The sequence below is a fragment of the Pleurodeles waltl genome, chromosome 8, assembly GCF_031143425.1.
Source record: "Pleurodeles waltl isolate 20211129_DDA chromosome 8, aPleWal1.hap1.20221129, whole genome shotgun sequence".
Taxonomy (NCBI): domain Eukaryota; kingdom Metazoa; phylum Chordata; class Amphibia; order Caudata; family Salamandridae; genus Pleurodeles; species Pleurodeles waltl.
Window position 1 is genome coordinate 773,392,856 of NC_090447.1, and position 20,477 is coordinate 773,413,332.

Below are 20,477 nucleotides of genomic sequence, written 5' to 3' on the forward strand. Positions count from 1 at the left end.
GGACTGTGCATGCAGCTATTGAGAACGTATTGTAAAACAAATCACGAACTTGCCAAACAATCTAAATTCGTGAAATCTTTCAGCAGTGGTGTTTGTTTGAAACGTTTTATTGTTTTCAGGAGTATGGGATGCATCATAGAATTCAATAATCAACCACAAAACGTGAGACAACTTTGTTTCTCTGAAATCTCTCACTTTAAGGCACACTCGCCACAAAGTATTCTGCACCCCCATTTAGTGTATTCATGAAGTGCTTGTGTCCTCTTGTTCGTTTGCCACTTTCCCCGTACATATAGTCTAGGTCTCTATTAGATTATATGTGCAAAGAATATGGACATAGATTTGATGCTTTCCTTATGATTAGGCATGAAGATAGCTGCTGTTCTCTTTGACATATCGTTGAAAACGGGTTTCCCGATATATACAAGAACCTGTCAGTCTTTGTCTTTGGAATGAGTTAGTTATTCCATCAACATTATCTCCCTGATCGCTGGTATTAGTAAGTTGTCATTGGTACATTCACCTTTTCCCATGAGCCTCTCATTGGATTAGTGGCTATTGGATAATGTTAAATTCTGTTTCCTCTCTGTGTGGGCCATGGTTTTCATGCTCAGGTTCCCCAATCCCAGATGTATAAAGTCTGGGTAGGTGAGAAATGGGTAACCCAAAATATCCCTGAGGATACTCTGAACTTCCTTCTCCTTGCTAGAATTTCATTGTCTCTCCCTGTGTCCTCCATTTTTACGAGGAGCGCAGAGCGCTCCGTTCCGTGTTGTTATCTGCCTTCGAGCTTCAACCATGCCCATGTCACGTCAGTGTCTTTCATTGGTTCGTGGGCTTGCCTTTTAAAATCTTCTTGCTTTCATTAGTGAAAGGCATGCATACGTCATGCCTTTTCCTGTGGTTAGCCCTCCTCGAGCGCAGCGACCAAGTACTTAAAACATACGAGGCTTGATGTTTTCCGTCCCGTTTGTGGACTACTTTTTCTGTTTTTTCGCAGCGCGATCTCGTTTGGCAGAAGTCGAGTGCTTTGCATGACATCGACCCTGTTACATAGTTAATTGCATTTTTGCCGATAGGTTTCACTACAAGTAAACTGTTATTTCCGTTTGTGTGTCTGCTTTGCACTGATGGCGGCCGTCAGCTTGCTTATGTGAAACTTTAAATTTTCAGTGTATATGGCAAGACAAGTCCAGTTAGTTATGTGAGGCTGTTTTATTTTCATTTTCAAATTATGTGGTAAGAAAAGTTCGGTTAGGAGTTTACAATGCTAATTGCCTGAGCTCTAGCAAACGCGAGACCGTTTGCATTGCAAATGCTTGTTTTTACTGTCATCTGTGGAGAACATGGTATACATAAGCTTCAAACATTATCACGTACGGTACCAGTGATACACAGTATTGTTGTGGAATTTCTTATTTTTTATTCGTTACTCTCTTCTGTTAAGATCCTCCCTATACACCGGTGAACCCAGCATCATTTGTTGATTACCAGGTTTGATTCTGTTTTTGGGTCTGCAAGTGGTTTTATAGACTCTTATTTACCAGAACAATAACTTTTTTTCAGGTCTTGTTAGGGATAGGATCAACTGCCTGATAAGAACTGTCGCCATCACACAACACTTTCTCCAGACAAACCAACATACAACACAAACATAGACACAGATCTACATGTACAAGAGTGGATTTTGAACATCCTTTTACACACACTGGCTACGGTGACATAGCTGACTTTAAACATTGACTAAGATAGCTGCCCATCAATGTTGGTATCAGCCCATTTCATTTCACAGATGCGAACATTCAAGAACTAGTGTCTCTTTTCACTGGTCTTTCATTTAACTCTTGCTGCTCATTTAACCTCCACCCAGGTCATTCCTTTCAAGCAAGACTGGCTTGTTCCTTAATTCAGTTCTCCTTCCTCTGCTGGACTGTTTTTTTCCCGTATGCTCCTGGCAGACCCCTGCATGCAGTCATTGCTCCTTTTTTATCTGACCAGTCCACTCCTTTTGTGTGCGTCTGGCAGGGTCCTTGATTCCTCTCGTTCATCCCACCCATCTGCTTTTTTCTGTGCATGCCGGTGCTTCATTTGAGCCAGTGGTTAGTGGTGAGGCCCACCGGCACATATTTTTGGGGACCAAAACTTATTTTTCGTATCAAACTTTGACCCAGAGCATGAGAGAAAACCACAAAATGATGATAAGAAAAAGGGAAAAAAAGAGTGAAAAACAGCGACAAAGAAAGAAAACAGATGAAAAAGAACTTGAAAGTGTGAGATAAAGCATTAGGGAGTGTCAGCGAGTCCTTGCTTGCACCTTTGGTCTCATCATTTCCTCTTACCGGGCTGCTCCTTTCATGCGCATGCGGTGGGGTCCTATCAGGGACGCCAGTTGGGGCTCGCCAGCGACCCCTAGGCAGTGCGCTTGCACGGCGAGGCTGTCTTCGGAACATCCGCTCAGTCTTGAGCACACGGCCTGCAGCGGTCACCCCAGGCCCTGCGTTTACAACGGGGTAGGGGGGGTACTCCATACTGGTTTCATTTTAAGGAGTCATAACATTTTCATATGTTTACTGGAGAAAAGCGGTGTAGGTGAACGCGTTTAACCCTGATGGGAAGAAGTGATTTAATTAGGGTTGAAATTGCTTATTTTTGAGCGCACCTCATCAACGTCAGTGTACCAAGGGTAGAGGGAGTAATATCACACACAATTTCTCTCTCTCTCTCTCTCTCTCTCTCTGTCTCTCTCTCTGTCTCCCCCTTTCTCACCCCCACCCTCCCTCCCTCCATTTAAAATCATTTTTACCTACCTCATTTGCCAGGGAGGGTTATTGTGTAGCTAATTGTACTCCATGTTTTATTACAATGATATTCACTATTTGTGTAATAAAAAAAATGACAAAAGCAGTAGATTGGAGGACAACCGGTGTCCCTAAGGACAAGTTGCCCATGTGTTCCTTGCACTGATTTCGCCACTTCTGAGGCAAGAGGTCGCAACTACAATTCCAGGGCTTGCAAGTGGTACGCTGGAGGTCGTAGCTGCGACCCTTGGCCCCTCTAAATGACGTCCTTGGTGCACATTAGAAGGCTGTTTTCAAAAGGAATGTTTAATCAAGAAGCTCCTTCTTCTGTCCAAATGCATGCCTACCTCTGTTCAGAATGCGTGATCATGCTGCACACAGTGTGGGAGGCCTGGATGTAAATGTAAGGGACTTGGTGCGCCGCATAACTTTATGCCATCCTCGGTTCCTTCTAATAGGGCTTTAAGTGGGGCAGCTTTGAAACGGGTTCCAAGGTCCCTATCATTCCATATTTTCGTATTCTTAACTTTATGGGCAGAAGGCGCTGATCAATTTCCCAACAGTGACTACAACTACCTTTAAGGTAATTCATGCCAGCGATGCAGTCCCTGTTCACGTTTTATTTCACCTTCCATTCCCTCTTAGTATTTGCTTTTTCTAGCTGCTATGTTTCTGAAGCATATGCCTTTTGTATCGTGCATACTTTGAACTGAGACATCTCAAGGCGTCTATGTGAGGGATAGGGAGCGGGATGAGCGCAAATCGAGTTTGTCACCGTGGCTGTCAGTGGATCCAAAAGGCATACAGAGTACAAGTACATCCAGTCTTTGGCCTCTCTTTGAAGCACACGCTTGTACTGGTCACATATGTATGAGTTGTAAATGTGGTAAAGTGTATGAAGGATGTGCACAACTTAAAAAAAAAAGCGCCAACAGGTGCGTGTGTGGCTTGTCTGTATGAGGGATGGTGAAGTAGGAGACATGAAAGTAAGTAGCTGTAGAAGAAGGGAGCGAAAAGGCATTGCTGAAGAGGAAATAGATTATGTGTGAGATGTGGATAAAGGATTTCAAAAAGATGTGGAGAGTAAAAGATTAGAAGTGTCTGGCAGCGAGACTGCAGATGAACATTGTGTTCCAGGGAGAATGGGAATGACTGAGACACTCCGAAGACCACTGCTGCCTCCACAGACCTTAATAATGATTAATACACAGTTCATATTTTAAGAATTGAAACATTTTCACAACAAAATCATTGTTGTTACTCATTATTTTGTTACTGCTAACAAATATAGGCAAAGCCAATACATCTGCCTTGTTCTAGGCGTAGGACTATTGTCGTTGAATATTCCTGGATGCAATGACTGATAGACTCACAGAGAGCACCCGCGCTCACAAACACTGTTTAAATCACCGACTGTATGACGTGCGAGATTCTTGTTCACATATTTTAAACAAAACCCTTCATTAAATGGGCCATACCGCTTGGAAAGGATCCCTAGCTACATTCCTTTGGTCGTGCTCCTTTTAGAGACCTCCCTACCTTTATAATCGCATTGTACATACGTCAGAGTATTGTAGGGTGCAGGTGCACTGAAGTACATTCTGTAAGAGAACTAGAAGGTATGTAAGCGGTGGTACAAAATTACACAGTAAATAGAGCGGCTGTGGTCTCTTGGTCACTAGTAAGTGAGTGGAGTGGAGGAGGGTCACAAGCACACCCATGGTAATCCAGCCTAGCTCAAATTACTTAATCTCAAAGGCTACCTCAAGTCCACCTGGTTGGTGGATCATGCTGGTTTGGACCCTTATTATGGATAGGCGGATAGGCTCATGCCAGAACAGGGCCATACCATGCACACATCAATTTGTTAAGTCTCCCCTCCAAAGCCTTTTTTTTTTAGATCACACAGCAGGGAATGCTGAATCACAAACTACACTTTAAAACAGCATGTTTGGCCAAAGGAGTTAAGAGAGAATGCAACATGTATTTTAAAAAGAGGTTGCAGCACTCAGGCTTGACAACAACAGTGCAGGGGCTGAGTCTTAGGGACAGTGGTGCATAAGGGCATTCACTATCCCTCTCTCACCCTTCCCACCCCTGACAGCACCAAGAGTCTGCTGGAGAGCAAAGTACCGGTCCTGCTGTACTAAAGTTGTGAAACCTTTTACTCATGCAAGGCAAGCTCTTGCATCACAATGCTGTTATTTCTTTGCCACTCAGACATCTAGCGAGTCCTTAAAGAACTTCATAACGATATATTGATTTTAACAGTGAATCAGTTTCAGCAACAAAAAAAAAGAAAGTTTGACATATTCACCACGGGGCATTGTTTTGCTGGTAAGGCTGGAAGGGTATTTGGAACATTGAGTACCTGGAAGTACCGTGCTCTATAACTATTTTCAGAGGTATTGCTTGAAGAGGAGAATTCAAATTTCTCTATTGAACGTCTTTGGCATACTAGAATGTGGCAGTGATGCTGCTGCCCTCCTTTTGTAATACAGGTCTTTCAAATGAGTAAGCTGATGCATTGGAAAATAGTTGGAAAAGTAGGTGTGTCAGCCTCAGATAAAAAAGAATGCCCCTGCATTGCCTTTCCGGACCCGCTTCTGAACACCTCCAACAACACAATTCATGTCTATGGGAAATTACTAGTTTCATGCTCCAAATAAAGTACAACAGTCCTTTTGTTTCATTTTACAACATGCGCCCTGAGGTGCAATAACTTTAAATGTGCAGGCCTTGGGGTGTGTGATATTATAGTACTGTGCCTCACGCTCTCTTTCCATCTCTCTTTTCACTCTCTGCCTCCCTTGTCAGCATTTTCAGCCCCCTCACCATTCTCACCAACTTTTCTTTCTCCTTCTTCTCCATTTTCTTCTGTCACTCGTCTCTCTCCCCGTATCCCCCGACCACGTTCTCACAGATTTGAACTCTTCTATTTCTCATCTCTTCCTGTTTCATCTTTTCTTTATGATTTTTCATGTTATCTGTTTTTGTCCCTTCACACTTCCATTCTTTTAACTTATCTCCTTTTTCACTCCTGTCTCCAAAACTTTTCCTTTCGTTTACAATTCCTTTCTCTGATGCTCTCCCTCCCATTTGTCCTTCTGTTCTACTTTCCAAAACATCTGTCTCTAACAGTTTTTTTCTCTCTGTTGTATTTTTCAATCTCACTCATTACTTTTCTTTTCCTTAGGCTCGATGTTTCCAGCTACTCTTTATATTTAATTCACTCTCCTCTTCTTTATCTCTGCCTCTGTTTTTTCAATCATTTCTTGTCTCTCTTGTTAATACCTACTTTCTGGATTCTTCCTTCTTCCTTTTCTTTCCCTTTATTTATCTTCCTGGTACAGCTTTCTTATCTTCACCTCTTTCACTGTCTCACACATGTGAACCTCTCATTTCTTCTCTAGGTTTTCTTTTTTTCGTCTTTTCCTCTCTTCATTATATGTTCCCAGATGTGACACTCTCATTCTCCTCTCACTGGCTATGTCTCACATTTCTCACTTGCTCTCTCCCATTGGTTCTCAAATTATTTTTGAGAAGGAGGGGGTAAAATCATGATTTTAATATACTAGCTGTAAAAACGGAATCTTAACCCTTAAGCCAAGCAACACTTGCTGCCCATGCTGGGCCCTAATGATAATGGTAAACTTAGACATTTAGTCTAAGTTTACTACTTTTGAGTATTCACAAAGGTAAAGTTACAATAGTAACTTTACTCAGGTGGAGTCTTTGCACTTAGGGCAGAGGCTCCATCCTATAAAGTTACTACTCACAAATGTACCTTTGTGAATACCCATAATTGGTACATTTAGACTAAATTTCTAAGTTTACCTTTGTGAATTGAGCCCACAGTTTTTTTTTCTTCAAGACTGCCAAGCTCAAGGACAGCCAACTATTACTTGTAGCCACTAGTATCCTATCTGGATATATGTAAACTATGTATGCTTCCCTGTCAGCCACCATCTTGATTTCATACTACTACTAGCAGCAACCTACCCTTGGGTCAGTCTCTTCACCGCAAGATGCCGAAACATCATCAGAACCCCAGCTACTCATAGCAGCAGATAACATTCTGCCTTGGAACACACAAGACTTGCCTCCTTTGTTTGTTCCATTTATTCGGACCTTCTCTTTTTGAGTGAAGTCAAGCAGCATCATAATTTATTTGTGTATCAGCATCTTGGTTTCCATTCATCAAAGTACCTCTTGACACCCACCTAGTCTCTTCTCATTAGTCATTCATCATCAGCATGGCAGCCAATATCTCTTTCCTTGATAGTAGCATTTGTCTTTCTACTGCTAGGCAACCCTTAACTCTGAGGCCAACACTTCTCCACTCAAAATACTGTCACTACACTAAATGGGGAACAAGCATACGATTGATCGACACAAATACTCTACTGGTGATGTGAACTTTTATCTGAAGAAATTACTTCTAGTTATTTTGGAAGGAAAGTGTAATGGCCTTTCACCCAGGTAACGTTTTAAGCCATTTTGTGGGATAGTGGTTGCTGGGAGAACATGACCTGCGTTAATTAGAACTGTGACCTACTTTCCATGTCTGGCATCCTTAGTTTCTAAAACAAATGTTTAATTACACTTGTGCAGACCACTATATGCCTGTGACCTTCCCATTATATAATATATATTTGATATTGGGTGATTTCATCAGCATTTTTGCCATTGTTGTACACTTTTTCTTAAATAATGCAGCATGATCCCAACCCTGTATCTAAAGATACTGTATTACAGGGAGTGCAGAATTATTAGGCAAATGAGTATTTTGACCACATCATCCTCTTTATGCATGTTGTCTTACTCCAAGCTGTATAGGCTCGAAAGCCTACTACCAATTAAGCATATTAGGTGATGTGCATCTCTGTAATGAGAAGGGGTGTGGTCTAATGACATCAACACCCTATATCAGGTGTGCATAATTATTAGGCAACTTCCTTTCCTTTGGCAAAATGGGTCAAAAGAAGGACTTGACAGGCTCAGAAAAGTCAAAAATAGTGAGAGATCTTGCAGAGGGATGCAGCACTCTTAAAATTGCAAAGCTTCTGAAGCGTGATCATCGAACAATCAAGCGTTTCATTTAAAATAGTCAACAGGGTCGCAAGAAGCGTGTGGAAAAACCAAGGCGCAAAATAACTGCCCATGAACTGAGAAAAGTCAAGCGTGCAGCTGCCACGATGCCACTTGCCACCAGTTTGGCCATATTTCAGAGCTGCAACATCACTGGAGTGCCCAAAAGCACAAGGTGTGCAATACTCAGAGACATGGCCAAGGTAAGAAAGGCTGAAAGACGACCACCACTGAACAAGACACACAAGCTGAAACGTCAAGACTGGGCCAAGAAATATCTCAAGACTGATTTTTCTAAGGTTTTATGGACTGATGAAATGAGAGTGAGTCTTGATGGGCCAGATGGATGGGCCCGTGGCTGGATTGGTAAAGGGCAGAGAGCTCCAGTCCGACTCAGATGCCAGCAAGGTGGAGGTGTACTGGTTTGGGCTGGTATCATCAAAGATGAGCTTGTGGGGCCTTTTCGGGTTGAGGATGGAGTCAAGCTCAACTCCCAGTCCTACTGCCAGTTCCTGGAAGACACCTTCTTCAAGCAGTGGTACAGGAAGAAGTCTGCATCCTTCAAGAAAAACATGATTTTCATGCAGGACAATGCTCCATCACACGCGTCCAAGTACTCCACAGCGTGGCTGGCAAGAAAGGGTATAAAAGAAGGAAATCTAATGACATGGCCTCCTTGTTCACCTGATCTGAACCCCATTGAGAACCTGTGGTCCATCATCAAATGTGAGATTTACAAGGAGGGAAAACAGTACACCTCTCTGAACAGTGTCTGGGAGGCTGTGGTTGCTGCTGCACGCAATGTTGATGGTGAACAGATCAAAACACTGACAGAATCCATGGATGGCAGGCTTTTGAGTGTCCTTGCAAAGAAAGGTGGCTATATTGGTCACTGATTTGTTTTTGTTTTGTTTTTGAATGTCAGAAATGTATATTTGTGAATGTTGAGATGTTATATTGGTTTCACTGGTAATAATAAATAATTGAAATGGGTATATATTTTTTTTTGTTAAGTTGCCTAATAATTATGCACAGTAATAGTCACCTGCACACACAGATATCCCCCTAACATAGCTAAAACTAAAAACAAACTAAAAACTACTTCCAAAAATATTCAGCTTTGATATTAATGAGTTTTTTGGGTTCATTGAGAACATGGTTGTTGTTCAATAATAAAATTAATCCTCAAAAATACAACTTGCCTAATAATTCTGCACTCCCTGTATACCAACAGTGTATGTGGTAGCATTTTCAATAGGATTTTAAGAAAATACATTTCTGTTTAGAGTATTTCATAGAGTATCTGGAAGAGGCTTTCCAACCTCTTTGTGTTGTCTAACTTTAAATGTCAAATATATCACTTACTGTAATGGTATCAAGTCGAAACGCTGTGCAATGTCACTCCCTCTGATTTATTGCTGTCCAAAAGTATCATGATATCACTTCCTCTGACATCATCAGGGGCAAAGGGCATGTGATGTCATTTCCGCTTCCCCTGGGAATTTGGTGAATTGACGCCTATGGATCCTGTGGTTAGATTTACAGTCTGTGAGCAGGACAGTGGTGCACCAGAGATTCCTCTAGACACTGGACTTTGGGACAAAGAGATTGTGATCATGAGAAGGCATATCTTGTTGTCATTTTGGTCTTAAAATGCCATTTTGAAGTAGAGGCAGTACTTAATTTGTACCGGTGCTCAGCACTGGCACTTTTTTCATAACACCGGCACAAATTTATGGCAGGCCACCACATGGTTGCGCTGTCAGTTTATATTTTGAAAAACATTTTTTTTAAAAGCACATGGGAAAAGTGTTCAGAAATCCAATATATGATTAAAAAGTAATAATGGCATGGTGCTCATGCCATTCTTGCAGCTTTGGGTCATCTAGTATAGTCCAAATTGTCATATTTGTAGGACTGTAATGGTAAGTGGGTGTCGTTGGTACTGGTGGTTGGCAGTGCTAGCTGGGACCCTAGGTATTGCAAGCAGCAGTGACCTCCTGAGAAATATCTTGGGCTCTGGCACTAATTATTTTACAATTAAAGCACTTGCCCTGGGTGCTTTCTGCACAAGCTATAGATGGCTCATGGTCATGGTCATGATCACTGTCAAATTACATTACAGTTATACCATTTAGAGGTTATAACAATAAGATGATCACAGTATTATTTTGAATAGTTTATTGTAAATTAATATTGACGTACATGCCCAGAAGCACAAACACCTTCCACAGTAGTGAAATGTCATGGGTAACCAAACAAGAGATAAATAAGCCTGACTCCTTCTTCTCCGATGACTCCAGTTGGGACTGTTCTCTGAAGCCTTCTTAGCAAAGGCGAACATAAAGACTTGCTGCTTCATAGCACTGTAAACCACAGTTCATGTATGTTGATCTCTCGTTATACCTTTTTATTTAATAAACTTTAGAAGGCGACGGCTTTGTTTTCTGCACAGATTGAAACCTACAGCCTCATAGTTCCAGCAGAGGTTCAAAGCAAATGGTTTAACTCAGTGGTTCCCAGCCTGTGGTCCAGGGACCCCTGGAGGTCCGCAAAGCCTTCTCAGGGTGTTCACGACTGCTTAGAAAACTAAATATTATTAACAGATTAGGTCCCCAGCTTTCAGTAATAACTAACTGGGGGTCCCCGGATTCCAATAATTATTCAGTGGGGGTCCCCCGTTCCAGTAATGATAAAATCGGGGTCCACAGAAGTCAAAAGGTTAGGAACCACTGGGTAAACTAATTGAGCTTTGTTAAGCATGTCCAGATTTGTAAAATGCAGAGCTTCAGAGTATGTCAGCCCTTTCGGGATGAACTTATAAATACAGCCTTGTTTATGTGAAGTGTTTATATATAGTGCAGCAGGGCGTAGGGATCATATTTTTCCTATTCCATTCTGGCAGTGATTGGCAATTGAAATAGCATTAGGCAAAAGGATGCACCAGGACCACTTGTGGCTCCTACAGTAGTGGCCCAGCCAAAATGAATTGTTATGTGCAGACATTTCCATCACAGGGGGGCATTGGAACATTTCAGTGCTCATTTAATCGAACAAAGAAAGACGTTAAATATAATCGTACCATTCTTACTTCTTACCGAACAACCTGCTCTCTGAATAAACTCCCAACAACCTTTTGCAAATTGGATCGCCTAGAAGCTTCTTCAAGGGTATGAAGCTCTATATAAATTATCCAGTATAATACTACTGGGGATTCACTTGTTTTTAAGAGTTTCAAACTTCGAGAGGTAGCTGAGCTGAAGAATGTGATTTTTGAGGCTTAGCATGGTTCAACAAGTATTTGCAATGCAATGGAGCTCGCATTCCTTCGAGTTAGAGCTATTGGCGTTGTAAATTCCTAACTGGACTTTTCTTGCTACATAAATTGAAAATTAAGTGTAAAACATTAGTTGACATTAGCGAGCTGATTCAAAGCGCCATGGCCGCCATGAGCATGAGTGCGAAGGAGGGACACAAAACGAAAAAGAAGTTCACTCACAGTCAAACGTATCAGCAATCTTGCAATTATCCATGTGACAAGGTATTTTCTGCAATGTGGTAAGAAAACCGCCCCAAGGCGGGACAAACGTAAAGCATTTACCAATGATAACAAGTGATTTTTGAAAGGCAAGCCCACGAACGAGTGAAAGTGCTGGGTGTGAGGTGGGTGCGAATAAAAGCCCACAATTCTTACAACAGGTCAAAGCACTTGTGCGCTCGACCTAAAAATTAGGGTGAAGGGGTAGGCTTCACGATTGTGCCTTGGTCTCCCTGATCAGTAGCCTGTAATGTAACCACTAAACCATGCCTACTTACAAATAAGGGTAAGAATGTGCTCCAGAGCCTGCTTTCTTTCCTGCTCAGATGTCTAGAAACATTACTTGGTAAATATTGTTGATACATTAAAAAACTACAAGTACTGAAAATAACTACACAGTCTGATTAGTACAATACATAAAGTTGTTTTTTTGGTCTGCCCATTGCTTATTATAGGTTGACATTCTGGATTATCTAATTTCTTTTCTTCCTTTTCTTGTTTGTCCCTTCCCTGGAGTTTTACAGTGTTTGTGTATGCATCACTTTCTGTTGCGCACTCTTCAAAAGATAGGTAGAGTTGGCTTTTTCTCTATCTAGAAGAATCAGAAGAATACATTCTCTCTCATATCATGCTATTGACTGTTTGGTGCATCACTCTGTGTCCTTTTGGGCACTTCTATGGCACTGCATGAGTGGTTGTATTGCACATGAGACATACATTGAATCATTACACATTAAATTCTTTCTCTCATTGATGTATGATCCTGAAAACATTTTTGTTTTTTTGTTTATAACTTCAGCAGTCTTTTTTATTGTTTTAGCCCAGACTCGAAATGCAAGCCTGACCTATTATAAGCTTTATAAATAATTGTTTAGTTCTCACCTGCAGACATCCTTTAGCTAATTGCTTTTGAAGAACTATTATGTTTAATACATCAGATAGAGTGGACGTTATGTGAGCCCGTTGCTTCTAATTGGTTGTCTTTCTTGACAGTATGTCTTTGTTTATATTTGATGGTTTTATTTCCTCTTCTTGTGTTTGTGCCTCTCCTGGAGCATGGTGTTTCTGACTTGACAAGTTGTATCCTTCCACTTCTCACAATCCTGGAACTGTTTTTTTCTTTTTCTTTCCCCACTCCATGGCAGTCTGTGTGTTTTTTCTCGTCTCTCGCATTCTTGCTTTGTTTAGTATTTTTAAACCCGTCCACCCCCCCTTCCTGGGATTTGACCTAAACTGTTACTATTGGAGAAGGACAAAGACCGATTCACATATGGCTGGATCCTGACTAAGGTCGTATGATGGGGAAAATGGTGCACTGGGGGTGCCCCAAATAAGTGCAAGTCGGTGACATTAATCCTAGCATTCCACTAATCACCTTTTTGGCTTCCTCAGTGTGACACCCTAACCGCAGTGGGCATACCCAATGTGGTCCCTTACTCACTGTGCCACTGGAACCAAGCTGCGCCCTACTGATGAGGCCAAGTAGGCTAAAACTGATCTGAGGTTGCTTTTGTTTTGGTTCAGAGGGGACTTGGCCTGGCAGCTTGGCTGGACTGTTCCTGTTGAAATGTAGTTTTAATTTTAGCAGCTAAAGCTGAAAAAAGAACAATGGCCTGGGATGTAGCCCAAGTAATTACCAATGGCTGAGATTATTTCAAGAATTCTACTCATCACTTTTTATGTATTCCTCACTGCAGACCACCCACAATTCTTCCTCTGCTCTTCTAACCCCTCACCCCACCTTTTATTCTATATTTTTTTCTTCCTGTGAAGGCCCAGCAGCTATACACTGCTGATGGGCCACTTGTGTCCTCGTTTGTTGTTCCCTGCACCTCCAGTAACTAAACAATGTGCCTTTTTTAATGTGTTGTATACTTCTGGGCTGTTCAAATTTTTCTTTTCGTTCTGTCACATGCTACAAATATATTCTAATTTACTGTTCTGAAACGGCAATTGGCCATGTTGGAAGTATAATTTGAAAATGTCAAAAAACAGCTAGTATGTCTCAGCACATGTGCACAATCTATGACCATCTTGCAGTGGCTTTTCTCTATCCGAAATCCCATTCCAAAACGGTTGTCCACGCATCCACCTGCATCGGTGTGCACCTGCATCCACTTGTGTTGTTGGTTGACTAGGGTGTGAGCCCAGGTGAAGCAGCAATAACAGTTCTTGTCAGGGGAAGGCACATGCAAATCCCAAATGAACCCATGCTCATTCCCTGGTAGTTTGGCACATAGCAGCCAGGCTTAACTTGAAGGCCGTGTTTAAAGTATTTGTGCAACACTTCAAACAGTAAAAACACCACACAAAAAGCATCCCACACTAGGGTAGAAAAATAGAACTTATATTGATTAAATAAAACAAGAACAAAACGACAAAAATCTGATCAGTAGAACTCGAATTATGAATTTTTAAATAATAAACTGTGGACTACCACCTCAAACTATAAAGCACCAACTGAAAATATTTGGTCGGACCAGACCGGAACAAATTCACAAGTTCAGGCCGACTGTGATGGAGTGCAGGCCGCCTACAGGAACTCAGTATAGGGCTGCTGAGCAGAGTACCTTAAATCCGGGTTGCGGAGCATTGTGTGGAGCCGTGTTGCAGATGCGCTGCCCAGTCAAAGTGATGCGTTTGGTTGTGAGAGCTGGCGAGGCTGTGGTTTGGCCCTGTTGCGTAGATGACCAGTTGCGTCGTCGTCAAGGGTCCCCTCAATGGGGCTTGCAATGCGAAATCTGATGTCGAGGATGTGGCATGTGTCTGGCATTGTGTTGGTTTGAAGGAGCTGCAGGTTGTGATGCAAAGTCCATCGTTGTCGAGGCTTCAATTGATGAGGGACACGGACCTGGGCTGTGGATGGGCTATGCCTTCGGGGAGCTGATTCAATTCTGAGGACTTCAGAGATGATGCAGGCCCTTGCATCGGGCTCAGACCATGCAGCAGGGGCGATGTGTCAGTTCTGCTCAGGGATACGTCGCTCAGCAGAGGCCATGCATCCGTTCTGCTAGCAAGCACCTTAGGCCCATTTCCAAGGGTTCAGGATTGTGATGGCAGAGCTTGGCAGGGTAGACTCATAGGTGGCAGAGTCCAGGTGCAGGTGCAAGGTTGTTGGAAGACTGTTATGTCCCTAAGGCTTTAGATCCAGAGGCCAGCCAACTAGCCCTGGGAATCACCATGGGTTCTGGGTTCAGGAGATGCAGTCCTTCTCAAGGGCAGCAGGGCAGCACAGCAAGGCAGCAGTTCCTTCAGAGCAGCAGTCTGGCAGAATGGCTGCCCTTGTAGCAACACAGCAGTCTTTCCTGTCACAGTATTCAGAGTTCCAGAATTATACTGAAGTGGTGGTGTCTGAGTTTCTCTGTTTATACACAGATTCTCCTTTTAAGTGGGGAGAAGCTTCTAGAGAAATGCCCTTGAGGTGCATAGCCCTGCTTTTCCTGCCCTGGCTCCAGACTAACTAAAGGGGATATGCAGCCATTTGTGTGGAGGCAGGATACAGCCTATTCATGTGTGAGGCTTGGACCAACTCCTCCTTCCCATTCTCCCAATTATGATCCATAAAGTGACACCTAAGCTCCCATTGTGTGTGTCTTTCCTGATGGAATATACAAAGCCCAAGCTGCCAACCACACCAAGTCATGTGGCTAGATCCAGCCTGCAGGCACCAAATTGCTAAGGCAAGAAAATGCCATCTTTATGGAAGTGGCATTTTCAGAATTGTAATTTAAAATCTAACTTCACCATGAGTTAGGATTTTAAGTTAGGATTTCAGAGACACCAACGTGAAGGGTTTACCTCTTCCCCTTTGGAAGTTACACTTTTAAAATGCAATAAGGCAACTGCAGTGTTATCCTATGGGAGAGATAGGCCTTGCAGTAGTGAAAAACAAATGTAAGAGTTTTTCTCTACCAGCACGTCATACTTAAAAGTGCATGTCCAACTTTGTAGATAGACTACACCCTGCCATTGGGGCTCTCTAGGGCGTACCTTAGGGGTGACTTATGTGTATTGAAAGGAAGGTTATTTTGACAGGTCAACATGGTAGATTAAACCTGTAAATATAGGCTGTGCAGTGACAGGCCCAAGACATTTTCAAAGGGATTCTTAAGTGGGTGGCACAACTAGTGCTGCAGGCCCTATAGTAGTGTTTAGTTTACAGGCCCTGGGCACACGTAGGACACTTTACTAGGGATTTATAAGTAAACTAAATATGCCAATTGGGTATATGCCAATGTTACCATGTTTTAGGGAAAGAGCACAAGCTCTTAGCACCTGTTCAGCAGTGGTAAAGTGTGCAGAATCCTAAGGCCAGCAAAAATGAAGGCAGCAACAACAGGAAATCTCAAGGCAGAAGATTAGGGGGGAAACCATGCCAAGGAATAACAGGATCTAACCACAGCACTAAGTTGTGTTCCTCATGCGTAAGTATGAACCAAAAGCTCATTAAGCAGAGCGGGGCCAAAGTGTTTATGGCCGGAGGAAAGGATGACAGGAATCGCCGTAAACTATCTCATTGCTCCTGTTCTCGTAAGAAGAGGTGAAAATTTAAGAAGGACAAAAAGCAGTCTTGATGTATGTCGCCCCCTCAGTCTTCATCTACACAGGACCTTATCCTTTGGATCCAGAGCACGTCCTTATCTCCTCTGAGGATCCTCTGTGCAGCGCTGCTTCCCTCATGGGACTGAGTCTAGGTCGACCTCTAGCATCAGTTCCTGCATCTCATCCAACACCAGCCCTGGTGTTTCCTGACTTCCCTGCACCAGGTGTGAATCCAGAAGCGTTTCTCAACACTATGTATGCAATTGTCAAAAACGTGTCAATATCATCTGGTGCCCCTTTGGGCCCAGCGGAGCCGCAGTGTTTTCCACTCTGTCCTTGGGAGCCAATGCAATATTGCTTCGATCCTGCAGCTTGCTTCATGACATCTCAGCTTTCACCATGGGCAGTGCCGATACCTCCTCCACCACTGCTGTGTCCAACTCCACCACTACTGCCTCCTCCGGCCCCAGATACTGCACCACTACCGCCACAACCAGACAACTCGCCATGAGTTCATTCTCAACTAGACACCCATAGGCTTCTGAAAGAGGAAGCATACAGAGTATGCCTCCATGAGATTTATAGGACTGACTCAGATCCAGTGGTGTTTTAATCTGCAGTCCCAATCCAAGATCCCCTGTCATCCAAAAGAGATTTGAGCACATTGCCTGAGCTGACCATGGGCTACCCCACTGGGCCACCTGCCTCAGGAGTTGTTGACCTCTATAAAGTGGTGCTAAAGGCTGCTGGGGTGTTGGACCATAAATTGCCCACCACTGAAACTAAAACAATGACACCCTGTCGACCATGAGCAGCATTCACTCCGGAGCCCCGACTGACCACTGCCCACACTGCATTTTCAACAAGGCTAGTGCCGTGGGCGCACCAGAACTCTGCAAGACCATCAACTGTTCCCTAGAAGCAGCAACCTACCCCGAAGACTGGAAGCACACTGAGATTTGCCCTCTTCTAAAGAAACCCACAGCTGACCCAACCAACCTCAAGAACTACAGCCCCATCTCACTGCTACCCTTCCCAGGTAAAGTCGCAGAGAAAGCAATACAAATTCTGCTTCAACAACACATCAAGGGCAACAACATCCTGGACGTCTCCCAATCAGGATTCAAAACCAACCAGAGCATCAAAACCGCCCTGCTCGCAGCCACAGATGACATTAGTTCCCTCGTGACCAACCTTTTTCCTCCCACTTCCTTTCTGGTTCCTCAGTGGACTTAAATTTACCTTGCCTATTTTTTATGGAGATTCCGTTTGAGCCCCTTGACTGTGGTATCCTTTGTATGTTAACTCTCAAGACTGTGTTTCAGCAATAATGTCTACCCCCAGGGTCAGTAAGTTACAAGCCCTTAGCAGCCGTCCCCCTTTCATTACCTTCTTCCCAGATATGTTTGTGTTGCCAACCAGGGCTGCTTCTCCTTCCTAATGTTGTTACCACCTTCCATCTTGCCCATTCATCACTCTTCCAACCTTTTATCCCTTCCCTCGTCCCACAAAAGAGGTGGAGGAACAGTTGCATTGCTTAAATCCTAGGCAGGCAGTCAGCTTCTGCAATGACTGCACCAAGGAATACAGGATGGATTATCAGTTCTTTATTACTTCTGTGATGCCAAAAGGGAAAAGCGGTTCAGAAAAAGACTATCACGATGAATCATACTCTGCATTAAAACTTGCTTCGCCTTGACCAAGAAAGAGCCATCTGAGAGATCCGTGCTCATTCCACCAGAGCCAAATCTAGCACTTCTCCACTTGCAAGGGGTTTTCCAGTTGCAGATATTTGTAAGGCAGTGAGGCGGGCCTCCCCAGACACATTTGCAAAACTCTACTGTCTGGATTCAGAGGTGCGAAGAGATGGTCACTTCTCTAGTTTGGCCTTACATATCTTCCTGGTGTAATCATCCATCAACCCTCCACCTAAGTAGAGAATTGCCGTGGAATCTGGTCTACAATGAGGCATCTGCAGGAAGAAGTATCCGTCAGAAGCAAAAGTTACTGGTAATCTGTTTCAACCTCGAGAAAATGGCACAATTGAACTTGCAGCCTTCAGATCACAGTAGATGTAATCAGTGACGACCTATCTTGCTGGGCCAACATTTAACGAGAGAATTAAATGGGCTCTTGTTTTCTTTTTCTTTCTTTGGAATTAGATGTAGGATTGTTCAGCGCTCGCTTCTGGGTCAGGGGGATTACAGGGAGGTGACTTGATGTGTTTTCTAAAAAGTTATTTTTTCTTATTTGTATTTTTATTTTGTTATTTGTAAAGTGCAGAGCAGTCACCAACACGATTTCTTGGCCTAGGGGTGTGCAGACTGTTGTCAGGAGAAAAAGTAGTCTCAACATATTGGTTAACAGTCAGGTCTTACTTTTCTCTTGAATTTAGTGAGGTCTTAGTAGGGCAGCGCTTTCACCAGCTTACACGTGATGACCAAGAATGTATGGCCCAGTTTTCTCTCTGGAGCAGCGGATTGGATTGGTCAAGCAGTGGTTCTAGTGCTTCTGCTGAGTTTACCTCTAAGGCCGTGGGGGATTCACCAACAGCTGTGCATTGCCCTGGATAGGCAGTCCGTGCAGTTTGCTGCTGAACAGTATGGAGCAGGTGTCTGGCTGCAGAACTCACGTGAAGCTGTGCTTCTCTACCTTTGTTTAGGCCAAAATAACACCTGTTGCCCATAGCCCAGGGGTGAATCAGTCAGTTCTGTGATTCTAGTGAGAGAACCTTTAGATGAAAGGTAGTCGTCATTTTAGACAGCTGAAGTTTAGAAATGAATAAGAGAAGGCGTTGACTTGGGGTACCAGGAGCGTGGTAGTCTGACTTAAACCCCAATTGCGCAAAAACTGAACTGGCATTGGACAAGACCCCTGTTGCTTTGGCCACATTTCCATGCCTCTAATTATAAACCTTTTACCTTGCTACCTGCACTTATGTGTTGTGAGTTTAATGTACGTTGGGTAGATTCCACCCAGGTACTGAGCTCTTTCAAACAACTGATAAATCTGTCAGCGATTTCTGAGCGAGCACTCTTCTGCAAAATTAACCGGGGTGTCATCAGCGTAAATATGAAAAAAGCTATGGGATTAAATGACTCTTTCCCGAGGTTTCATGTAGCTGTTGGAAGAGCTGGGTGCCAGAAACGAGGGGGCTGGAACCCTTGTAGCTGCACAATCCCTAGGAGAAAAGGAAATGTTTATTTTAAATGATAAATGTCCACTTAAAAGATCTGCAGCAAAGTTAACAAATGAAAACGGCAGTAACAAATGGAAGTAATACTACCCTTAAAAATGTACTCTTTATAATTAAATAGCACAGCTTTCATTTGTTGTACTGACCACAGAACGTACGTTTTACTAAAGTGTAAACGAAAAGAAAAGAATTAAGACATAAAAACAATCGTCACTTTATTTGGAGGAATTAACTTCGTACCCTCCACATCATATTTAGATTTTATATTAAATTTTGTTTAATATTGAACTGAAACATTCAGTCCTGAATTGTGCATAATAAAATGCATGTAAACTGATTGTCGAAATCATTTCTAAATGGCTGTATTAATGTGGACACAGACTGAAATACAGCTCAAGGGCTCGTCTTATTTTCTAAACAGCAACAACAAAAATAAGTAAAAACAGCAAAGAGAAAGTGTAGAATTGTAGTTTATTAATTACGTAGAAAAGTAATGAAAATATATCGTACTAATTAGTAGGTAGTATAGGATGGGGAAATATGTGCATGCACGTCCTTTCAACAAAGACGAATGAAATAAGAGACTTAAACAAAAAATAGACGGGACCGATTTAATTATGATTGTGTAAACTGAGTCCCTCATTATGTTGAATATTATTAACATAGTTACACATGTTTAGACTTTTCTGAATGCCAGTTGCATGTGCATTACAAGTGGCCCTTAAATCTGAAAACTGTGACTTTTCTCTTTAGGAAGGACTGAGAACTTTGTGTGTTGCCTACAAGAAATTCACACCAGAAGAGTACGAAAAGGCATTCAAAATTCTGCAGGCAGCAAAATTGTCGCTCCAGGAACGGGAAAAGAAGTTGGCCGAGGCGTATGAACAAATAGAGCAAGACCTTATTCTCCTTGGTGCTACCGCTGTTGAAGACAGGTGAAGTATTGTCTCATTTTATTTGGAGCAGATATCCTGGACGTTTTGACTAGATTGAGTATGTTATTCCTTTACTAAGCTAGGTGCGTCGGTGGTCTGGATTTCTTTACATTTAATTTGAAAACTCCTTACTATGATGTGTGATTTTGAGACAGAACAACATGCCGCCCTAGGTCACTTCAGGGCAGCCTCTTGGAAAGCAACGGTTTCATTTTCCCTATGTTTGCCTGAGATTTAGACATACGTAGCCTTCAAAGCTAGCCAGCAGGGCTAGTATAGAGATCATCATTGAAACTGCATGGTTTTAAAACTGTACTCAATTATAATGTAATTATAAAAAGTAATTAGTGATTTTGTTTTAACTAAAACAAATTATT

The 20,477-nt window shown here is 42.6% G+C and overlaps 1 protein-coding gene across 3 annotated transcripts in view; it reads left to right on the plus strand.

Annotated features, from left to right (window-relative positions):
* The window catches only part of ATP11A (ATPase phospholipid transporting 11A), a 661,076-nt gene that overhangs the window by 514,094 nt on the left and 126,505 nt on the right, over positions 1-20,477 (plus strand). For all 3 annotated transcript variants that reach the window (XM_069205024.1, XM_069205022.1, XM_069205021.1), the window contains exon 18: positions 19,919-20,100. In XM_069205024.1, the coding sequence (XP_069061125.1) occupies positions 19,919-20,100 (182 nt within the window). The remainder of the gene's footprint in view (positions 1-19,918; positions 20,101-20,477) is intronic.